The sequence below is a fragment of the Melitaea cinxia genome, chromosome 18 (assembly GCF_905220565.1).
Source record: "Melitaea cinxia chromosome 18, ilMelCinx1.1, whole genome shotgun sequence".
NCBI lineage: Eukaryota > Metazoa > Arthropoda > Insecta > Lepidoptera > Nymphalidae > Melitaea > Melitaea cinxia.
The window spans coordinates 13264382-13287198 of NC_059411.1; the positions used below are offsets into that span (position 1 = coordinate 13264382).

The 22817-nt window shown below is 31.5% G+C and overlaps 1 protein-coding gene across 1 annotated transcript in view; it reads right to left on the minus strand.

The window, feature by feature from the left end:
* Positions 1-3000: 3000 nt before the first annotated feature.
* The window catches only part of LOC123662135, a 73254-nt gene continuing 53437 nt past the window's right edge, over positions 3001-22817 (minus strand). The window contains exons 11-20 of the mRNA XM_045597020.1: positions 20397-20544; positions 19542-19672; positions 18425-18584; positions 18032-18135; positions 8622-8811; positions 6872-7005; positions 6175-6355; positions 5577-5821; positions 4621-4752; positions 3001-3192 (exon numbers count right to left, since the gene is read on the minus strand). Coding sequence (XP_045452976.1) covers positions 3001-3192; positions 4621-4752; positions 5577-5821; positions 6175-6355; positions 6872-7005; positions 8622-8811; positions 18032-18135; positions 18425-18584; positions 19542-19672; positions 20397-20544 — 1617 coding nt within the window. The remainder of the gene's footprint in view (positions 3193-4620; positions 4753-5576; positions 5822-6174; positions 6356-6871; positions 7006-8621; positions 8812-18031; positions 18136-18424; positions 18585-19541; positions 19673-20396; positions 20545-22817) is intronic.

Here is a 22817-nt window from a genome sequence, read left to right on the forward strand (position 1 = left end):
TTTACTATTACATAATGCCTTGTATATGTTTTGGGGTAGAGCACAGGATAAAATATTCCGCTCAAAGTTTGGAGCAGACCAACTGGGGAAGTATCTCGACCTTACAGAAGATCACAGCTAAATAAATAATAAGGATCTCAAGTAGAGTTGAGTTTCTGTAGTGAGTAAGGTGATCAGGGCTCCTTGGGTGGTTTGGGGGTAGTGTCTGCGCCGCACTTGTGATGCTTATAGAGTTGCAAGCGTCCATAGGCTACGGCAACTGCTTACTATCAAATGAATCTAATGTTTGTTTAGCTACCTTAGGAACATTCCACTTTGTGTATAGGTATTTAATATTAATTAGGTGCCGTGTTTAATTTTTTAAAGGAATTTTAAAATAAAACATCAAATTAACGTTTTAGAATATTTTTCGTTTATTTTCGCTCCTCAATATTTCACTGAAAATCGACATTTCGACAGAAAGACTTCGTTCAAACTATTTACATCTCATCATTTTCTTTTTTATAACATAATTAATTTTAATTCTCTATAAAGATTTAGATACAACATAATAATTAACTAGTAACATAATTAGATATTAAATATCAGTTTGTAAATGAATAAATAAATAAAAAATTGGACTACTCCGTGAATAGACTTCGATGGTATTATTCAGATTAATACTTTATTTATGAAAAATCAAAACCACAAAAAATATGCCATTAATGTATAAAAATTGTACTAAACTTTGTATAAATAACTTACTATAAAATTATGATTATTATATTAAACCCTAAACCTTAATCTTTATGACGTAATGATGGCGTCACAAACTACATTTTCCATAATAAAATTAAATAAGTTACTTTCAAATAATTTGTTAAAATTAATTTTAATTTAAGTTTAAAGTTGTTTCAGACGAGAGTTAAGTGTGTATTTTTTTATTAAAATGATTACTTTCATTTTAGCGACAAAGGAAATAAAATAGCGACTGAATTTTAAAAAATTATCTTAAAATAATAAAAAAAACTTAGTTTAAAAAAAAGTTTAGTTTAGTTGAATTTGACGTAAATTATATTTAATATTTAATCAACTTTGAATTTATATATACAACATTCTGAACAATACCATCGACGAATACCATAAACTCTGACACCGTGTACTTACATTTTAACAACTCTTTCAACAAAAATCGTTTATAATAAATAATAAATCATTATTTATTAATATTAACAGTTCAAAATTATTATTATATATTGATACGAACAAATATTTTATAAAAAAGATCAAAACGTGTCTTAAAACATATGAGATTATATCAAATTGTATTATACAAAACTTTTATAATATTAACGTTTTATATACAGTCTTCCTTAACGGACAAATTTGTAAACTAATTTTGTAGATGTCTCAATTTACATAAATTTATTACATATCATATTATATCTGGATACGGTGTTCAAGTACACAGGAAATCTAAGCAATTATTTTTATTATATAAACGTATAAATTTAAAATGAATAAATTAATTAAAAGAAAAATCTTGTATACTTGCACTCCGTGGCCAGATAGTAGATGATCAATTTCGTTTCCTGTGCAACCATTTCTTAAAATTCAGCTACGGTACTAAGGGTTAAGTTAGATAATATACAGAATAAGTGCATTTTCCAGCATCAACAAAAGTTTATCTTTCACATAACTAACTGATAGAGTTTGTCAGAACCACAACAGTGCATTAGCATGTTTGTTAATAGGTATTATGTAATAGCATGCAAAAAATAATTGAGATGCGTCATTTCTATTACATTTTTCTTCATATTAAAATTGTTGTGATAGACCTTCTAGGTTGACATACGGCCAGTTTCAATACTTTATCTATCTCTGAATTTGGTTACTCGAGATAGAATTTTTGAGTAAGTTTTATACATATTGTGTCAAATACGAGTACTATCGTTAGTAGGCAAAACCAGAGTTAGGTAAATTATTTTAAACGACCAATAAGTTACGTTCATATCTGTACATAAATTTCACATCACAATATAATTTGAGACCTCTACAATCGATAATGAGTTTAACATATTATCACAATTTCGTGATTATGATTATATTAATCGTCTTCGACTGTACAAATTGTTAGGAAAAAAGTATGAAACGTAATTTGATTCCATTACAGACTTTTCTCCCTCACGACTCGTTTAACAAATTCATTTATTTATATATTTTAATTAAACATTATTTCCGTTACCTACTCTAATCGTAATTATTAAATTAAAAACCAGTTGATTATGCGTTATTTTTTTTTACATGACATTTATGAATTTCACAACCATTGAAAATTAATTTAACAAATTAATCTAGAAACTTTATTCCAATATAAACAAAATATTATGAAATTTATTTTATTAAATCACTTAAAATGATTACGTATTTCAAATTAATATTTATTCATAATTATAATCTAGATTAATCGTGAAATCGATGATATTTACAGTAAATTTACAAACAAATCGTAACAAAGTCCAATATTTCGTTTATCCTAACTATTTAGGTTATTAAAATTAGGCAAGATGGTCTCGGCGTTTTCAGACATTGTTTTCAATTATATCGAAATCTCATTTTAATCAATTTACTTAGTAAACACAACAATACTACGTAATCTTTGCAAACAAACACTAATTGCTTAATTATAACAGAATCTTAAACGATTATTTTATAATAAAGAATAAATATTATTAAATAAATTATACAACGAATTAATATCTTCTAAACGGAAATACAACTAATTTAATTTTCATCGTAAAATAAAAATTAATAGTAAAAAAACAGTATCGACAATATATTAAAGACTAAAATAATTTACAATATATTTACAATGAAAGTTCAAACTCCTCACAGCAACACGTATTAACGTTATTTCGTTGCAAACAATACAAAACATTATCCGAAACAGCCGAAGTCTTACCTTACAATACGTCCGTTAAAATTGAGCATTATTTACATGTCCTAGAGCTGCGTGGTCTGTCAGAGGGGCGTGTCGCGCGGGGGGTGCGGGTGCGGGTGGGGGTGGGGGTGGGGGTGTGGGTGCGGGTGCGCACGGGGCAAGGTGCGCAGGTGTTGTAGTGGGATACAGCGCTCGTTTGTACCCGTGTTGCGGGGTAACGTGCACGACCCGCTCGCGAAGCCCACTGGAGGCGGTATACCCGGCGGTGGAGTCTAGAATTTTACATAAGAATTAATTTGTGTATAATAAAATTTGTTGTACACATTTTGACATAATATATAAATAATGTACCCAAGAATATATCTTCTCTGGGTTACAAATGATAAATAAAAACTTTTTGTAAATGCTTTATATAAGGCCTTTGACATATTTCTTAAGTTCTATTATTTTTAAAGTTTAGCTGACTTTTTCCCATTATTTTCGAGCATTTTTCCAACGAAAAAATTTTGTTTTCATTCTGTAGTTTATCTTCGAAAAAAATGTATCCAATTGTTTTTCAATCGACTAGTACACTTCTTCTCATTTAAGCTTTTGTGTTTATAATAAATAGTAACAAAAGTTCACAAGTATTTTAGAAATTTTACAATTGCTAGAATATTTTTTTTCAATTTAACTTTTATTCCAATATAGTTACGAAAGATGTAAGTTTTTAAAAACAAAATACTATTGAAATAATAAAAAACAACAAGTAACAAATTTTCATCGGGTATATTTTTTTCATCCAGACATCTGTCCCGATAAACCTTGTTAGCTGTAGCAATATTTTTTATTGAAAAGTATTATTTTTACGAATATTGTAAACAATTTTTTGTAAAAAAAAAACAAGTTTTATTAAACAATAGGTAACAATTAAATCTATGTACATGACAGAAAAATTAATGGCTATTAAAATACAAAAAAGTGATTGTTGGTTTATTCGAGTGACTCATTGTTATATTCATTGTATAATAGTGAGTCGTCTATGACTATGGCGTCTGCAAAGTCATCAAATAATTGGGAATATTAAAATGACAATCACGCTAAGTTGCAATAAACTCTTTAACTTATTCGGATGTAAGTGAAAATGTTGATAGAGACTGCGAAAGCTTAAAAATTTATAATTTTTTTAGCACCTCAGATTGAAGGTATTAACAGATTGTCTAGTACAATGAGTTGAAAAAAGACTTGAAAGCTAATTAAGAATTTCTTTCCAACAATCCTGATACCTAACTCGCCAACTATTTAAGTAATCTATATAAAATCTCTATATTGTTATAATATAATTTGCACACGAATGTACTACCAAATATCCTGCCAGAATTTGACTTAATTCCGCCATTCACGCTTCCTCAGGATTATGAAACTTTGTAAACAGAAATAATGTGGTGATTATATCTTAAATTATTACCGACATTACCATAGCTTGAATTTCTTTAAAACATTTGAGTAACCGTAATTGGTCATAAAAATATTTTATACTTCTTTTATTATCTTTATGCTTTGGATAAATCCTAAATTCGGAGTGGATTTTTGTTCTAGACATGTTGATCATTATTGAGGCAATTTCTTTACATTTTAGGGTTATCAGTAGGATTAGAATCGTTTGTCTTTTGTGTAAATGTCATGTGTCTAGTTAGTGATGGCATCTGCATCTTACTCACAGAGTCAGCAGGCGGCGCGGTACGTAACGCGCAGTAGGCGGGCAGGCTACCGCGAACGCCTGCGATACTGCCGCGCGCCCTGCTGCTGGGGGGCGAAATTGTCGACACTTGCTGCTGTCGGTAGTAGTCCATCTAGATGTAAATTAAATACGTAGTATCCTAGATTTAGTTAACAATACAAATATCCACACTTCACCATATTTTGTATAAAAACATGATACAAGCTACTTTCACATTGAAAATGTTGTAACGATAATATTAGTACTACGAGTAGTGTACACACACATATGTGTAAACTATATGTGTAGTATATGTAAATAACTCATTCGGAGGTATTCAAGATATCTATTTAAGTATATAAAAATGCATTTAAGCGTTTTAAAAATTCTATTAAATTTAAATTTGAACTGCAAAATATTCTACAAAAATACACAAATATTAAATAAAATTAAAAATTAAAAAAAAAACAAAATGCGAATTAGTATTTCAAATAAGCAAGTTGCAACAAGATCTAAGAAAACCAGACAAGAAATTCTATGATTTTTCGTAAATGAATATTTAAATAAACGTTAGTAGCAAGTACAGGTATTGATTTTTTATTATTTTTTATTGACATTTAAATTAGTTGATAAGAGTGGAAATACTATCTTAAGTGACGTTATTACTTTGTAAATGAATATACAAAACGATAAAGTGTGAGAGTGAATTTGTATTTATATGTATTTATTTCAGGTTATTATTGCCCTTAAAAATTTGAAATCATTAGAATTTTGTATTAGAAATGGCAATAACGTTACTTTTCATTTTTGAAAGTACCTTGTCTATATTAATACTCTCTCGTGGACAAATACATAGAAATGTTTTGAGAACAAAATTAAGAAATAAAACATTAGTAAATGCAGAGCTAAATAACTTATAATATTACTGGAAAATTCTGTATGATAAGTTTTTATTACCTGCATATGGTCAGTATCCGATGGTATTATATCAGGGTTTCTGTCATCACTCTCACTATCGTCTTTCTCTCGCAGTTTATCTGGAGACGCTGGTTGTGATGGAGGAGGACCAGACCTTGGCTTTCTCTTTGCACAACGCTGTCTGACAGCGATCATGAAAAGCACCAGTACCACCATAAGAACCCCACCACCTCCAACCGCGGCTGACATCGCACCAGACATTTGGAAGGCAGTTCTTGGTAAATCTGTTGGATAATGTTCTAAAATTAACCGATAGCTCAGACCGCTAAAGGTAAAATTAGTTTAAAAACCGTATCTATAGTTTATTTTTATTTTATGGATACAATAGCAACTTAAAAACTGCGGGTTTGATTTATGCCGACCCCTTAATTCAAATCCCTGATCCCAGCAGTAATGAAATTTTTACCATTAGATAATTGCAATATAAAGTTTAAATAAATATTTGTAAAAAATTAAACCCTCTTCAAAAAGAGCTATATTTATGACATATCGAACAGTTAGTAAGAAGTATGTAGGAGAAAATTTATATTAAATATTAATAATTATAGGAAAAAAAATTAAGCATCGTATAATTTACCAAGGCTTTTATCATGGACGTGATGTTTTTCTGGAGGCCTCAAAGTGCTAGCCCTCAGGGGGTAAGGATCTCCTCTCCCTTTAGCATTATATGCTAAGACAGCTGCTGCGTAAACGCGTCCTGGTACGAGACCAACAGCCGTGAACCGAGGAACTGCACTGGACACGTTAGCGACTATTTCCTGTTAGAATTATAAAAACAATTATTATAATATATATTATTATTAATTTTTACACGCAAAAGTATCAAATGGCTTGATTTGTAATATTAATTGAAATTTAACTTTTTTTTTGTCATATAATACGTTATTTTTTTTATACAACTAGGTCGTCAAGGAAGCGTACGGCTCACCAGATGGTAAGCGATTGCCGTAGCCTAATAGACGCCTGCAATACTAAAAACATTGCAAGGGCGTTGAAAACTCCAATCCCGCTAGAGCTCTGGTCACCTTACTCATCACAAAAACACAGCATTGCTTGAAATCAGTATTATTTTGCTGTGATCTTCTGTAAGGTCGAGGTAATACCTAAGTAGGGCTGTTCCAAATTTTGAGCACGCTATTTCCCACTATAACTCAGTTAGATATATACACATTGATCTCCTTAATGGAGTTTTAGAACACGATGAGTGACCATAAATAATCAGAAATATATTGCATTTAAAATCAACCCAAGTATAATTGTGAATCATGCTTTACCTGAGTGACAATTTCTCTAACTTCGAGTAAAAAAGACTGTGGCATTCCACCGTTGAATCCTTCTGAACAACGAACTCCGAACGAAGTGAGTGACGCATTCACAACCGTGCAATTGTGAACTTGATCAGGTCGACCTAGTAAACAAATGTTTGTTAAGACACATTTGTCTAGACTTGTAACAATTATAGAGAAGAATAACAATGGAAAACAAGTTTCTCTACATTTTTTATTAATTTTTACGTGTCTACATGCTATTATGTAATAAAAATATTGTTGTCATCAATGTAGTATGTATTAAAATATTATCTTTTCTACGTGACATTGGCGAAATCATATGTGCTCATTTGGCACCATTGAAAGCCATTTTAACCTGAAGAAGAGAAGAAAATATTATCATCAATTTACTTGGGAAACTTATAAGCTATAAAATTCCGCATAATGTTTCAAGACTTAAAAATACTTCGAACGTGATTAATCTGTTCGTAGATATTTCACGGCCATTATATATTGATATAGATTAAGTTGTGTATCTAGAATGTCGACAATTTTTTTATAAATATGGAAATCTCAAAATGATAGTCGCATTATCTATCTTCATCATCATCATCATTACAGCCTATACAGTCCACTGCTGGACATAGGCCTCCACAAGTTTACGCCAAAAATAACGTGAACTCATGTGTTTTGCCCATAGTCACCACGCTGGGCAGGCGGGTTGGTGACCGCAGTACTGGCTTTTTTCGCACCGAAGACGCTGCTGCCTGTCTTCGGCCTGTGTATTTCAAAGCCAGCAGTTGGATGGTTATCCCGCCATCGGTCGGCTTCTTAAGTTCCAAGGTGGTTGTGGAACCTTGTTATCCCTTAGTCGCCTCTTACGACACCCACGGGAAGAGAGGGGGTGGCTAAATTCTTTAGTGCCGTAGCCACACAGCACTTATCTATCTTAAATGAAAGTATTTCAAACAATTTGATTAATGGTCCAATTAAAGATTACACCATCTTTACTGTTCATACATATATCTGTGTGTCTATAGCTTTTATCTTGACATGACATCAATACTTTCTTACTTGTTATACTATCGATTTCTCCTAATGTATTTTGAGAAGAATACAATTCTTTTGGAGTGATACTTGGCACCGAATCCGATCATTGATGTTAAATCAAGCGAGAATATGGCATATCTAATGAGCAGAATATATTTATCACACATTTTGTCTATGACTAATTTCCACAGCTTGATGATGAAGAGAGAATTATATTAACCTAATTATTTTGTAAGATCTAAGTTTAAGTTAATGTTATAACATTATTCAACATTTACGAGAACAAAATCATTATGAATGAATTTTGTGTAAGCGTATTTCACAATACGAATTTTTCATTAAAAGTAAAACTTGTAAGTGTCACAATACAAATTTTTTTGTTCAAAGTAAAACTTACTCTTGATTATGAAAGTCGAAGCATTTCAGCAGAAATTTTATAACATTTTCATATTTCACTAATCGCTATTTAGTATCTTAGACTACCATATAAGAAACATTAAAATGCAACTCGATAGGGTTCGACAATAATAACAAATTATATGATGTTTCAAATACGCTGAGCCGTATCGCAATTTTACGCGTAGTTGCAAACAAGGCATGTTTCCACAAACTTGGACTATTAGTTTTTCTTGAGGTAACAGATTAGTAGTATACTTACCTTTTGAGTTTATCATGCTACTACTTAATAACAGCTTGTACAACTTACCTGCAGCAATTATGTGATAAACGCAAGGCACTCTTTGTTTTCCAATTCTGTTATGTGCCCAACAAAGGAGTGTACCGTAGTCCATCTCTGTGTGTGGCGTGTAGGTCACCGTGGAACTTGTGCCCGATCTTGAAACGTATGTGTCGCTAACTTCGTTACTATTCGCAGTGTTGTTGAATGTCCATCGAAACTGTAAAGAGTTTTGTCGTTAATATTTTATATACTAAAAAGCTTCTTACATAATAAGCTCTTTTAATATATAATTGTGTAAATTTAAATAAATAAATAAAACTAATTACTAAACATTTGGTATTTTTAGTTTTGTAATTGATTAAAATGAATTATAAACAACACTTGGTCTTAAATATCGAAAATATACATCAAAATATTTTTATTAATAACTAATAGCGATACGAGTATTATAATAGAGTTTTTAAAAGAATAAAAATACCTATCAAGGACGAATAATAAAACTTACAAAATAATTTACATTAATTTTTTCTTGTAATACTTTTTTGACAATTTATGTAATCAGTTGGTTTTGTAGTCCTAATGTCTAATTGCATGCTTTTCTAGTCAGCCCTCAAGTCAAACAGAAAAAAGTCATGATCATAAATCAAATTATTAATATCATTTACAAGAAAAGTCTTTATTATTATAACGATGTTTGAAAAAAGTGTTTAGATTTATAGAAGTTATCTAAAATAAAATAAAAAATAGAATATAAAGCATACTCGATTTTTTATTTTAGACCACACGACTGAAGTAAAACTTCTTTAGAAATAAGGCTTACACTGTGTCTTAGATATACGAAACGAAACGAAACTGGCTATAAGAGAAAGAGAGAAAGAAAATGGGTCCTCGCATCTCTCTCTCTCTTCCTCCGTTCGCCTCACCCAATCACACTTTTCATAATGCTCTCGTTATACATTCACCGGCTTACTCCTCAAGTCAAGCGTAGAGAAGTTTTACTTCAATATTTATATCAATATCGTAAGTTAATGAAGAAATAAATTGTTTACTGAAGTGATGCCAATCTTTCGAAGTAAACGTTATTTAGTTCACAGTTTGCAAAATGTTTTGATGTGAAAAAAAAATTGTAACTCATTTATAAGTTTTGTAGCGAGTTGAAGAAAAACGAGCAAGTCGATTGCCCGCACACTGTACGAATGTTCTCTGGCAAAAATCTAATATGCTATACCAGTTTGATAGAATCAAAATTTCATAAAAATGATTATCATTTTCAGATCCTAACAAATAAAAATAAGAAAATAACAACCACTTGACATTTAACCGCCCAGACGACACACACCTGTATGGCCTGAACAAACATTTTTCATATACGGTGATCGCAACCGTGACCGCTGGTGTATAAGGCTCGTAATTGTTCTGCGTTTTTTTTTTATAATATGATTCTGTGCTGATTCCTGTAGATTTGAGTCCTGATAAATAGTTTTTGAGCCACCTTGAATAATATCGACGTAGGAAAGCATATTTGCTGTAAGTAGACAAAATACCTAAAGTGACTTTTTACTACCATTGGAATCAGAAAAAAAAGCCGCATCGAATGACCCGGGTCGTGTGTCTCTACGATGAAAAAAAAATTACATACGCCGTTGAAAACGCCCGTACTTATATTTTTTTTAGCAAGATTAAATGCTGTATGTAGACCAAAATCTAGTCATTTTAGACATTTTGTACTTACAGCAAAAGAAAGACTGCATTTTTTGCTTTACAAATACTTACTTCTTCCCATTTAAAAACTTAACGCTACTTACAGCATTTTTGTGGCGTGTGATTTTTACATTCGTTTAACCTACAGTCTTAGTTTTTGTTATTTACAGCAAATCATCACGTATTTGCTTTAAAAGCTCACACCACATAAGGCATTTTAAAAACCTGTGATTTTTTAGAAATTTGAGATAATGCATTTTGATAAATCATTTATCAATTCATTTTACTGTTACGCCATTGAAAAAATGATAGTACTTTGAAGTTGTGTCGGTGTTACCGCATCGCTACCGGCTCCGCCCGCACCCTTTGTTCCTTGTACGACATTCTGTTATTGTCTCATTATAAGCGTGGCATTTGATTTGAAACGTCGTGTGTGCTGAGTATCCGTAATAAGTGGCGTGATTTAGATTGAACCTGAGTATTATATCACGAAAACGTAAGTAAATTTTCCGAATAATTATTATTAAGTGTCGATAATTATTAATTACGTATTGTATCTTAATCGAATCTATCTGATACAAGCAAAAATATTTGTAATTTGCCATAATTAGGTTTAAGCATTTTTTCTAGGTAGTTTCAAAGTATAAAAATGATCAATTTACTTGTCCGTCTACAGATTTTTTTATGAATATCGTTACACCTATAATCCCTGACGGAGTAGGCATTTCACCGACGTATTTAGTCTCCAATGTGACTGGTGGCGAACCAACCAATATACTACGAGCACAAACCCGGTTACGAGCTGCAATTGAGGTAGTTTCACAACAGTAAAACCACATATTACACTTTGACATAGCCGGGAATCGAAACCGGAACCTCATGACCTATAATCAGCAATCACAATCAATAGACCAACGAGAGTAACAAGATATTTTTTTAAAGCTGCATTGCTTATTTTAGATGGCGAAACGCAGGGAATGGATGGACGAATTGAGACCTCTTCAAGAAGACATTGTTGAAGAGCATTCAAGAAAGAAATCTAAAATACAAATATTAAGAAACGAACTATACCTACAAGGCAATTTAATTCCGTCGAAATTGAACAACAAAACAATAAAATCACAGACCGATGAATCTAATAATTTTTCGCAAAACAATTGCAAAACGACACCACGACATACATGGAATTTGGAAAAGGACATGACTAGTAGCAAAGAATTGACTCCAACTTTTCGAAACCCAGAAAAATACATAGCTGCAACCGACCATATATTAAGACAAATTATACCGCCACCGCTTCAAGCTTCGGGCTTGAAGGAAATCCCAACAGACTTGCATAAAGATTGCCAAATCACCCACGAAACATGTATTACAAACCACGCTAAATTAGATTTTACTGTAACCGTCGAGAATGAAGATGTTTTGGATGAAAGTATTCCACATTTAACAGCTTGTAAAGCCTACTTTTCAGTTGAGAATGATGGTAAGCAAATCAAAACCCAACGTCTCTATTCTATCCCAGAATTAAGTGGTGATGTTGAGAGCAATATGGAACAGCCTCAAAGTAAATCACCAGCTACTGAGAAGAGAGCTATGATCGAAAGCAACGTAAAATTGATGGACCCTGAAAGTCTACCCTCCGGTCTTAGAACATGTGCAGCATTAGAGAGCCACGTGCAAACGCAACTTCAAGGCCCATCTCTAGTTGCTACTCAAAGTAACGTGCTACAGTTTCGGCGTCCATCTCTAGTACCTTCAACGAGTTTTGCGATTGAGAGCGACGTAGTGCAGGTATCATCTTCAAGCTATTCTCTGATTCCTGGCATAAGTACTGCTACAAATGGCGTTGTGCAGATGCAATTTATTCCTGAAAACAGTTCTACAATTGAGAGCAATATAGTGCCAATAAGATCTCCAAGTCTATCAATGTTCCCTAGAACGAGCGACAGCAACCTGGTACAGATACAGTTTCGAAGTAGTTTACCAGCCCCTGAAACAAACAAAATACAGATAACAGAGGACAGAGGTACCAGAAGGATAAATCCTAAAAGATGCAAATAAAAACTAAATTTCGATAAATGTTATCTTGATTATGTGGACGATGTGGATACGTTATTATTAAATGAAGCATTTGCATCAGATGACTCAACAGATTGGAGTGAAGAGGAAGAGTCATCTGATGAGATGGAAGATGGAGATCAACACACTAAAACTGCAAAAAGAAATAAGAACAAGCAAGGCAAACATAAAGACAAAATAAAAACAAAGACAAATCATAGGCATATAAATATAGAAAAAAATAAAACAAAAGCGTTGATTAAAAAAGAAAATGAAGAAAAAAAGGAAAAAGGGAAACAATATTTAACTAGAAAAGGAAAATCTATTGAGGAAAAAAAAATGAAACCAAACCCATGTACTGGCAAAAAATGTAGAAATAACTGTGAAAACATAACCGAAGAACGGCGTATAAATTTATTTAACTATTTTTGGAATCTTCAACCCATCCAATCTCTCCATCCAATCAATCCATCTCAATGGCCTACTATTGTAGAAATAGCCAGGAAGAACCCCTTTCCTTACAAAGTAACCACACTTGAAGGAACAAATTTTATGGGATTTGAAGAAATAACAAATAATACTTTTAAGAAAAACCAAAGAATCAATATTTCAAAGATGCGTGTGGTTACATTTAAAAGGTGTAAACCAAATGTGATGTATGTGAAAAACTCAATGTTGCCACAAACTGAAACAATTGAAGTGCAATTGAGCAGCCTCAATAGTGCAATGCCGAAATCAAATTTATATTTGACTAAGTTACCAATATCCCAACAAAAATATAATGACTTAAAAAAATTAGTAGAGAAAAAAGTGATTCCAAATATTTACGCCAAAGAATATTTAGGTTTTAAGTACAGCTGTAAAACAAATGACTGTTTACCTGAAACCGATGAAGATGACTGAAAAAAAAATGTGAATGATTCGCGATAGCATAATTTTAATATCAATGGTTTATTTACTTTTCCTTAAATATGCTTTTGATTGAACACAATGTCTTCATGTTAAGTTTCAATTATAATTGTATTTTGTTATATCTTTCGTTCTATAAAATGAGGCAAATTGGCACTAAGTTTCTGTTTTTTAATAAACATTTATTTTAAATTATTTTAAATAAACATTCTTTGATTGGATACAATGTTTTTATTTACATCTTGCATTCCTAACTAGTTTTAGGGCCTTACTTTTTATATTGAATATTTTATTTTTTTACGTTTTATCTCTTATATATAAGAGAAAAATACTTTTTTAATTCATCGTATTGTTGAAACGAACTTCCGGCAGTTTATTTAGAGTTTCAAATTTTGTTTCAACAATTCAAAAGACCACATTTTTCTTACAAATGGTAAACGACATTTTTTTTCAACCAAACATTACATTACCGACTGACTCACTGCATTTCTAGATCTAATCATACTTATAAATTGAATCTAACATTTTGAATTGCAGTACCCAAATAAGTAAATTTACTACATACAGCATATTTACCGCCTGTAAATTAATAATATTTCCATCTACGCGTACATTTTTCTTCCTTAGTTACAGCATTTTAAAGGTAGGTGATTTAAAAAACTGTTTGCTGTAACTAGCCAAACATATACTTATAGTAACTTTGGATAAAAAATTTACATTGCAAATAGTGTCTGGCAGCTAAATAAACCTATGTTTCAAAAATGGTAGCAATATCATGGATAGGTCTGACACTATTAATTTTTTTCCGAAATCAATAAAGTTTCTTGGCTCTGGTGAACAATTGCAATATGTCTACTTACAGCAAATATGTTTTCCTACGTCGATATGTATTGTACGCTACTAGTCGATGTAAATTATTTTTTTATGTTTCAGAACCAATATCTTACACCTCAATTTTCACTGAGGTAGGCTGCAGCAGGAAATATCCTGCTCATGATCTGAAGCAACTTGAGTGGAGACGTACCTCGACCTTAAGAAGATCACAGCTAAATATTACTGTTTTCGGACAGTGTTGTGTTCCTGTTGTGAGTGAGGTGGCCAGAGCTTCTGGGGTAGATTGGGGGTAGGGTTGGCAATGCGCTTGCAATATTTCTTTTGTTACAGGCGTCTCCAAGCTATGGTTAATCACTTACCATCAGGTGAGTGCTATGCTTGTTTACCGTTTGACTTGTAAATTAAAACAAAATATTAGCAAATGTTAACTGAAATTAACATCGCTGGACCTAATTTTCTGATTTGGTTTTTCTTATAATCTGTGGTCAAACTTAATAGTAAAATGTTCACAGCGACAAGAAATAGAGCACACTGGAATCGAATAACTAGAACAACAAAGTTATGGTTAATACAAGATTTCTCGACGTTTCGCATCTCAAAGAAATGTATCTTTATTTTCTTTAGCTTAGTTGGATGGTATTATTCTGAGTTATGTTATTTTACCATTTACGCAGAGTACACTTTGAGGATTACTTTAGAGACGTTATCAAGTCTAGTTTCGTCATTTGGTTTTTCGTTTGTGCTGTATTCATTAAAATCCATAATTTGTACTTAGTTTGCATACATTTTTTTTATAATAATTAAATTTTCCTTGTAAGGAGTAATTTATACACCAACCAATCGTCTGTAGGAAAAAACTTTCAGTGATAGAGCGGCTACTCGATTTTTATTAAAAAAAATGTCAAATATTGTATTCAATGTGTGTAATAAAGTATTAAATGAACAAATCCTTGTATCAATAATACACAATGAGTTTGATTTTTTAACAGACTTCAAAAAAGGAGCAGGTTACTCAATTCGACCGTATATATATTATATATACGGTACGGGTGTATTTTCGGTGATAACTTCGTCGTTTATGAACCGATTTTGGTAATTCTTTTTTTGTTGGAAAGAAAATATCTCACGTGTAGTACCGTGATAAGGAATTTGATGATGGAATTCCAGAGAAATGGAGAGAAACCCTTGAAAATCCGCATAACTTTATACTGAGTGTTCCGATTTTGATGATTTTTAATTTAATCGAAAGCCGATGTTTATCATGTGGTCACATTTAAATTTCATCGAGATCTGATCACAAATTTTGGATTAATCTTTAATAACGTGTATTTACTTGACTATTTTCCCGTCTATCGACGTTGTATCACTTTTCGATGTAATTAAAGTCGTTTTTTTTAATTTTCCAGCAAACCAAATATTATTTTAAATTTTTATATTTGTAATTTCTCCCTCTCTATCTTTTTTTCACTCTCTTATTTTAATGTGTTTGTTCAGAAATACATTCATATATACGTAAAATGCCTTGTTTAAGCTTATTTGATGAAGCACTACTTTACACATTAACCGGTCTAAAAAAGAATTGTTAAAGATAAAATACATAATGAAATAAATTTCAAACTAATTGCTTCTTTACAGTCATATCCTATATTTGAAATTTCTAAAAGTTATATGTGAATAGTAAACGTTGATAAATGACGCAATAATTAATGATGTTTAATGATTGAACTTTAGGCAAACATTGTAAATAATTATAACATCTGTTCATTTCGAATCAACAAACATGACCATGCATAATTATATTCTAATACTTATTAGCAATTCTATATTGACATCATATTTAGCGAGATCAATAGTAATGGAACGGAAATTACCGTTGAATAAACTTTATTCTTCCACGTCATGAACTTTTACCATTTATTGGAACAACGCTTCGTAAACTATTTCGCGTCCATCAATCAATTTTACGTCACCTTTATCAAATAAAAAAGGATTTAGGGGAAGATTTATTTCATTTTTTACTTTTCTGCTGATGTTTCGGTCAATTTTATTAAGTACTCGCTGTTCGCTTTGATTTTTATAGGCTGGATTTCCTTTACCGTTGCGTGGGTTTTTGTTGAGGTCTCAATGAGTGTCTCAGTTCATTTATGTTTTCGACCAGTTTCAAAAAAGGAGGAAGATTTCAACTAGAATGTATTTTTTATTTACGTTACCTTATAAATTTTTACTGGGTATACCAATTTTGATAATTATTTCTTTATTTGTAAGCCGGTGCTTGTCGTGTGGTATCGTTTAAATTTAATCAAGACTTGGTAAGTACTTTTTGACTTATCTGTAACAACGCGTATGCACAAGACTTTTTTTCGTCTATCTACGTTTATTACGGATCCATTTGATTGATGGCGGTTTTTTTCGTTTGCGAACAAAAACAATAATTTTAACAAATATCAGGCTCAGCTGATGGTAGGCGATTACCGTAGCTTATAGACTCCTACAACACCAGAAGTATCGTAAGCACGTTCCCGACCCTACACCCAATCCCTCCAAGAGCTCTGGACACCACCCACCACAGGAACATAGCACTGGTTGAAAGAAATATTATTAAGCTGTGATTAACTTAAGTTCAAGATACTTCCCCAATCAGGTTGCTCCAAATTTTAAGCAGAATATTTCCTGCTATACTTCATGTACAAAAAATTCGTGTAAAATAAATTGAAGTTACGGCTAAGGCACGATAAGGCGATTTTAACATTACACGTTCACGTTTATATTATTTTTTTCCATATATATTTTTTTAGCTGGTACCCGCGACTTCGCCTGCGTAGGATTAGTAAGCACTTCGAGTAGCTTATTATCTTCTCAATATCTATCTTTATATTAAAATTCATCAAAATTAGTTCTGCGATACAAAAATTAATTTCGTACTACCAAATGTGCATTAGAAATATATTATCAATTTTTATTGTATTAATGGTTCGCTGTTTTTGCGATAATTGCTTACTCATGAAAGATAGATATACTTCTGAGGACTTTTTGGTCGATCTAATTAAGATAAATATTTCTCTTATACATTATATACGTGTAAACCTCTACAGGTTTTGCAGCATACGTCAGAATGCTCGCAGATGGCAGATTTTTTCCGACATACTTGACAATTATCATTATATTTTGGACAATGTTTATACTATTTTTATAAATTATAGCCTATCTGTTATTCTAATTTATAAGCTGTATTATTGTAAACTTTCATTAAAATCCATTCAGTAGTTTTTGCGTGAAAGAGGAACAAACATCCATATATCCATATATCCATACATCCATACATCGATACATCCATACATCCATACACCCATACATACAAACTTTCGCGTTTATAATATTAGTAGGATTATTGCTTATTAAAAATAACTTTGCAAATAAATAGGAATTGTAACTGTGGAACACAAAATTTAGTTTACGTTTCTATCTGATTTGAACAGAGCTACTTGTATAATATATCAATTGATATTTAGTATCTAAAATATACTGTAAACTAAACTATGATGGACGGCAATATTTGTATGAATTTACAATTCCACCATCATTGGATAGTTTAAGAATTCTAGTAATTAATAAATAAATAAAACAAAGTGTATGTCAAAAATATACGTGTGTTATGCGAAGTGTTACTCAGTAAGTCATCAGAAACTACAAGACACTAAATATTCTGATAACATATGTGTAGTAGATTAAAAGTTTGTTTTCATTTTTGAATATCTCATTAGTGCAGTTTGTAGTGACTCTGCTTTCTGTTCCATACGTCGCAGGCTACAACTTAATGCTTGTGTATATTCACCTATAACACAAGCACTAAATTGATTACCTTAGGAACAGACGACCCTGTGTGTGTAATTTAAAAGATATTTATTTATTTAATTAATTTACGTCGATATACTTACGCTAACTTCTGGCGGGTTTGCATCAACGTGGCAAGTAATATGAGCACGCTCTTGTTTGGCTACTCCATGTACCCTTTGCTGGGAACTCCTGCAAGTTGGTGCGTCTATAACAAACAATTTATTTGTCAGTATAGCTGTTAAATTGAAAATGATAAAAGAATGGGCCTTCTTTAATTGTTATTGGTAAAAATATCTGACGTAGGTACAACGGTATCCAACTTGTATTCAACTTTCTATTCGTAACCTTTAAAAAATTCTAGTTTAGTCATTGAATTGTGAAGTCGTTGTTTTATCCCCTGCTCAAAAAACATATCAGAATATTATTTGCGAAAGAAACTTTGTCAGAAATCAAAAGGAAAAGACTCTAAAGACGGTAAGACATATGAAACTCACATAAAACGTCCAAAGAGAAAGGCTTGCTCTCCCCATCACCTTCAGCGTTGAAACCAACACATGTGTAGTTACCAGCCGTCTTCCTCCCAACACCTTGGAGTACCAGCGACTGATTGCTGATTATAATACCCTGACCTACGTTATGGTGCAGGGTCTTACCCTATAAAAAATTAAATATACAACAGTTGTTATACAGACTAAGATTCTGGGTAACTCTTATTTGAAACGGAACCCTTGACTATTAATAGTGCTCAGAACAATTACAAGCAAACAGGAAAATCCCTACTGGTTCACATATTGTTTTCTAATGTTTACGCGAATTTTACTCATTTAATAAAACACTTTTTTCGGATTTTATCGCGGTTTATTGTTAACTTTTGATTCCCGACGTTTCGGATACTTTACAGCAACCATGGTCACGGGAGGAGTGACCATGGTTGCTGTAAAGTATCCGAAACGTCGGGAATCAAAAGTTAACAATAAACCGCGATAAAATCCGAAAAAAGTGTTTTATTAAATGAGGAAAATCCCTTTTTAAATTCCCTTTTTTAAGTCTCAATTAGTCAATAGTTTTAGTGATCATAAAATTTTAAAAATTTGAAAATATTCAATTTATTACTGAACTTTTTTTTTATAAAATAAATTGAAATTATCGACATACATTTAAATATAATTGACGCTAAACAAACATTACAATTATGATTTGTTTATGAAGTTACATTAGCAGATATAATAATCTAGACAATCAAAATAAGATATTATTTTTTTTATTATATTCGGTCAACTAGAAACTAAAACGACAAATTAATATTAAAACAATCTAATCTAAAACAATCTTCAGAAGTATATTCTGAATTTGTCCAACTTATGTTTGATTCAAAATACTTAAATTTTTTCCATTGAATATATTCCTTTTTTGTTTACGTATCCGTACTTCAACATTAAATTAATTTAAAAAAGCCATAGCACATCAATCTTCAAAACAATTTTCGATTGCTTTTAGATTCGTACGTAATTATATACCTTTGACATAATCTCGAAATTTATTGAATATGTTATAAAAAATATCAATTTCAAAGGGATTTATAAAGAGGTTCATTTCAATATAAGTACTTACGTTGTGTCTCCACTCGACTTTATAAACATAGGGATGGGCTTTGATGATGCAATCGAAGTACACATCCGTGCCCTCCCTAATATTAGTCGGGTCTAAATTAGTGCCGAGCCGTACCATCGTTTCTGGAACATCTGGTGGGGAAATTAAATTTTATCGTCGTGTTATAATAGTTAGGTTAAATTTACGATATTTAGTGTGTCTAGATGATTTAGTTTGTTTGTTGCTTTATGTTTTTATATATCTTTATAAAAAGTTATTTGTGAATTCGCAAATTATATTATAGTTTCATTTATTTTCGATTATATGTTGATGATCCGTCTCCTCAAGATCGTTTGTTACGTTTTTTTTTTTAAACTACTGGTAATAAATGAAAAAAACTTAAGGTAGAAAATATTACAGCGCCTATTATAGTTTTTTTTCTAAGACGATTTTACTTTTATTTCCAGAAATTAATTAATGACCATTTAACTATTTCACCAATATTTTCATCTGACTAAGAGCAGTAGGTGTGGGTTTAGTATAAATGTATGTGATACTTAAATATTTCTCCAGTGGACAATTGTAGCAAACTGTAAAAATTGAACATTTCACACACACGGAGACTATTTTAAAAGTTTATTTTTTAACAGATTTTTTTCTCATATATCAAAGGCCCAGAAACATACATACACAAGTAAAACACCCAAACTACGACAAACATCTATACGGCCAATACAAATATTCGCCATAAGCAGGAATCATATCCGCGACCGCTAGCGCAACAACCAGTACTATCACCTATTACTGATACGCAAATGCATTATCAAATATTACACTTTTTTTCTAGAAACATGGCTTAAATAAAGTTAAGCTTACACTGAATATCCAGCAGCCAGTCATCTTCAAGAGCAGGTACTGATGGCATCTGAGGGTTGGAGGCGCGACACGCTAGTTTCGCTCCAGCATCAGCTTTGGCCAGTTGAATGGAGACTGTTGACGTTGTTGTGTTGCCATCCGTTGATAGCTGTTAAGATTTTTTTTAATCAATAATATTAAAACGTTGAACTAAGCTTTAGTTGTAATCGCTAAAGATAATATAATGGTAAAAATGGCATTTATTTCTCTAAATCGCGAATAGTTAAAAATATGATTTCGTATGTTTGTATCCTTATGTCATGAAATAATATTTTTAGAAGTTTTAAAAATATCATTAAACAAACACATTTTCGTTTTATTTTTCTAAGAGCAAAAATACAAAAGATAAATAAAATATTTCTAGAATATAGAAAATTCTTAAATATTTTTCTCGCGTTATGCACGTAATTCATTTCTTCGAGGCAGTGTTTCTCAATCTCTTTAAAGTAGGAAAACATGTAACTTTTATTTTTTTCTTCATGTAATGATAAATCGTTCTATATTTTTTTTCAAAACGAATATTAGCTTATGTATTTTAAATATTGTATTAATTTTAACTTAATAAATAAAAATTTTAACACCAATGACCAGTAACAATAAAGTCTTCGCCTACTAACAACCAAGTTACACCTGTACGCTTTAACAAAATATTAAACATGGCAACGTTAAAATAGTCAGTAGTAAAATGTCAATAAAAACATATTGCGGATATCATTATTTTGAGATGAATTTACTAGAGATGATCTTCATCAATCTGCTTGATCATCATCATCATTTCAGTTTATCACAGTCCACTGCTGGGCATAGGCCTCCACAAGCTCACGCCAAAAATGGTGTGAACTCATGTGTATTACCCATAGTCACCACGCTTGGCAGGCGGGTTGGTGACCGGATCAATCTGCTTAATGGATAAAAAAATATTTTATTTCTACTTTAGTATCTTAAATACAAAATTCCTGGCCAGGCTATATTATATTTGTCAACCGCTATTCAAACCAGCGCTCATTTTGATGTAAGATTTATTTAATAAACAAGTGGGTGAAAGTAACTAGTATCAATATATATTAATATAATTATCTGTTTATACGTGTAAACCCAGTACTTATCGCACGAAAACTTCTACAGGTTTCGTACCGTTGGTAGGTATTAAAGTTATTGTTTAAGCTTATGGGTGCATTTTCAAATAAAAATAAATTTTTAAATTTTGAATTAACTGTAGCCTGGTCAGTATTTTTTTTTTTTTTTTTTTTAGCTAGCCTTTTCCTACTTTTTTCTAATATACCAAAATAAATACAAAAAAAAATGACAACAGGTTGAGAGCCACTGTCTCAAGGAGTAAGAATAACAAATGGAGTGACTCCAGTTCTGGATAGCGTCACTGACACGTGACATCACTTATCTCTAACTCTTCGCAAAGTTATTTACGGCCGTATTTCCACGTCTAATTTAATATTTGTTGCAACAGTTCTTTGAGACGGGATGATAGGTATTATTTTTATGAATTATATTTTTGTTCAATGATATATATTAGAGACTATTTGATAAAGTTTTATTAAATGTCGTGTTTGTCACATTGTACGCAGTTACTTTTGATATTTGTATTGATCGACATGATACGAAAACACTGAATACATTTTCGAACATGGTAATAGAATTTAAGAAAGAGAGAACGTTCAAAATTTTCGTAAATGGTTATCGTAGACTGTAAACACCCACAATACCAGAAACACAACCCTACTTTCGTTGTCAACACAGCACATCTCTTGGGGATATTTTACTTACTACAGGAACACACACATATGCTAATACTTAAAAGTAATATTATTTGACTGTGGTAATCTTCTGTCCTTTAAGATGTCTATATACAAGACACGGCAATGTTCTTGACTATTAAGTCACTTCATAGTTATTTGACCGTTACCTCTGCATGTCGCGTTTAATGAGTGGTATTAATATGTAGTTACGTCACATTTGTTCATATAGCGTGTAAATGTTAGGATCGATTTCCTAATACCAAATAACATTCGTCTGAATTCGATTAGGCGTTTTTGGGTCAGACACAACATTTTAAATTTGCGGTTCCGAATTCAGACAACCCAAATTAATTTGGGAATTTAATTGAAGTGATGTAACCTTTAATTCTAATTTTTGTCTAAATTTGAATGTTTGTCCTACATTAAAGTATTATGAGCGATTACATTTAGGTCAAAATAATTCTTATGATAATGTGGTGTCACTTATTAGGAGAAATAGCGGTAAATTTTTCAAATGGTTTTGTCATTGAGCGACAATTACAAAATCAAATCGCCAAAATTTTCGAGTTAAAACATGACATATATTAATTCCAAACAAACTTTTGACATGAAAAGAGATATAATGATA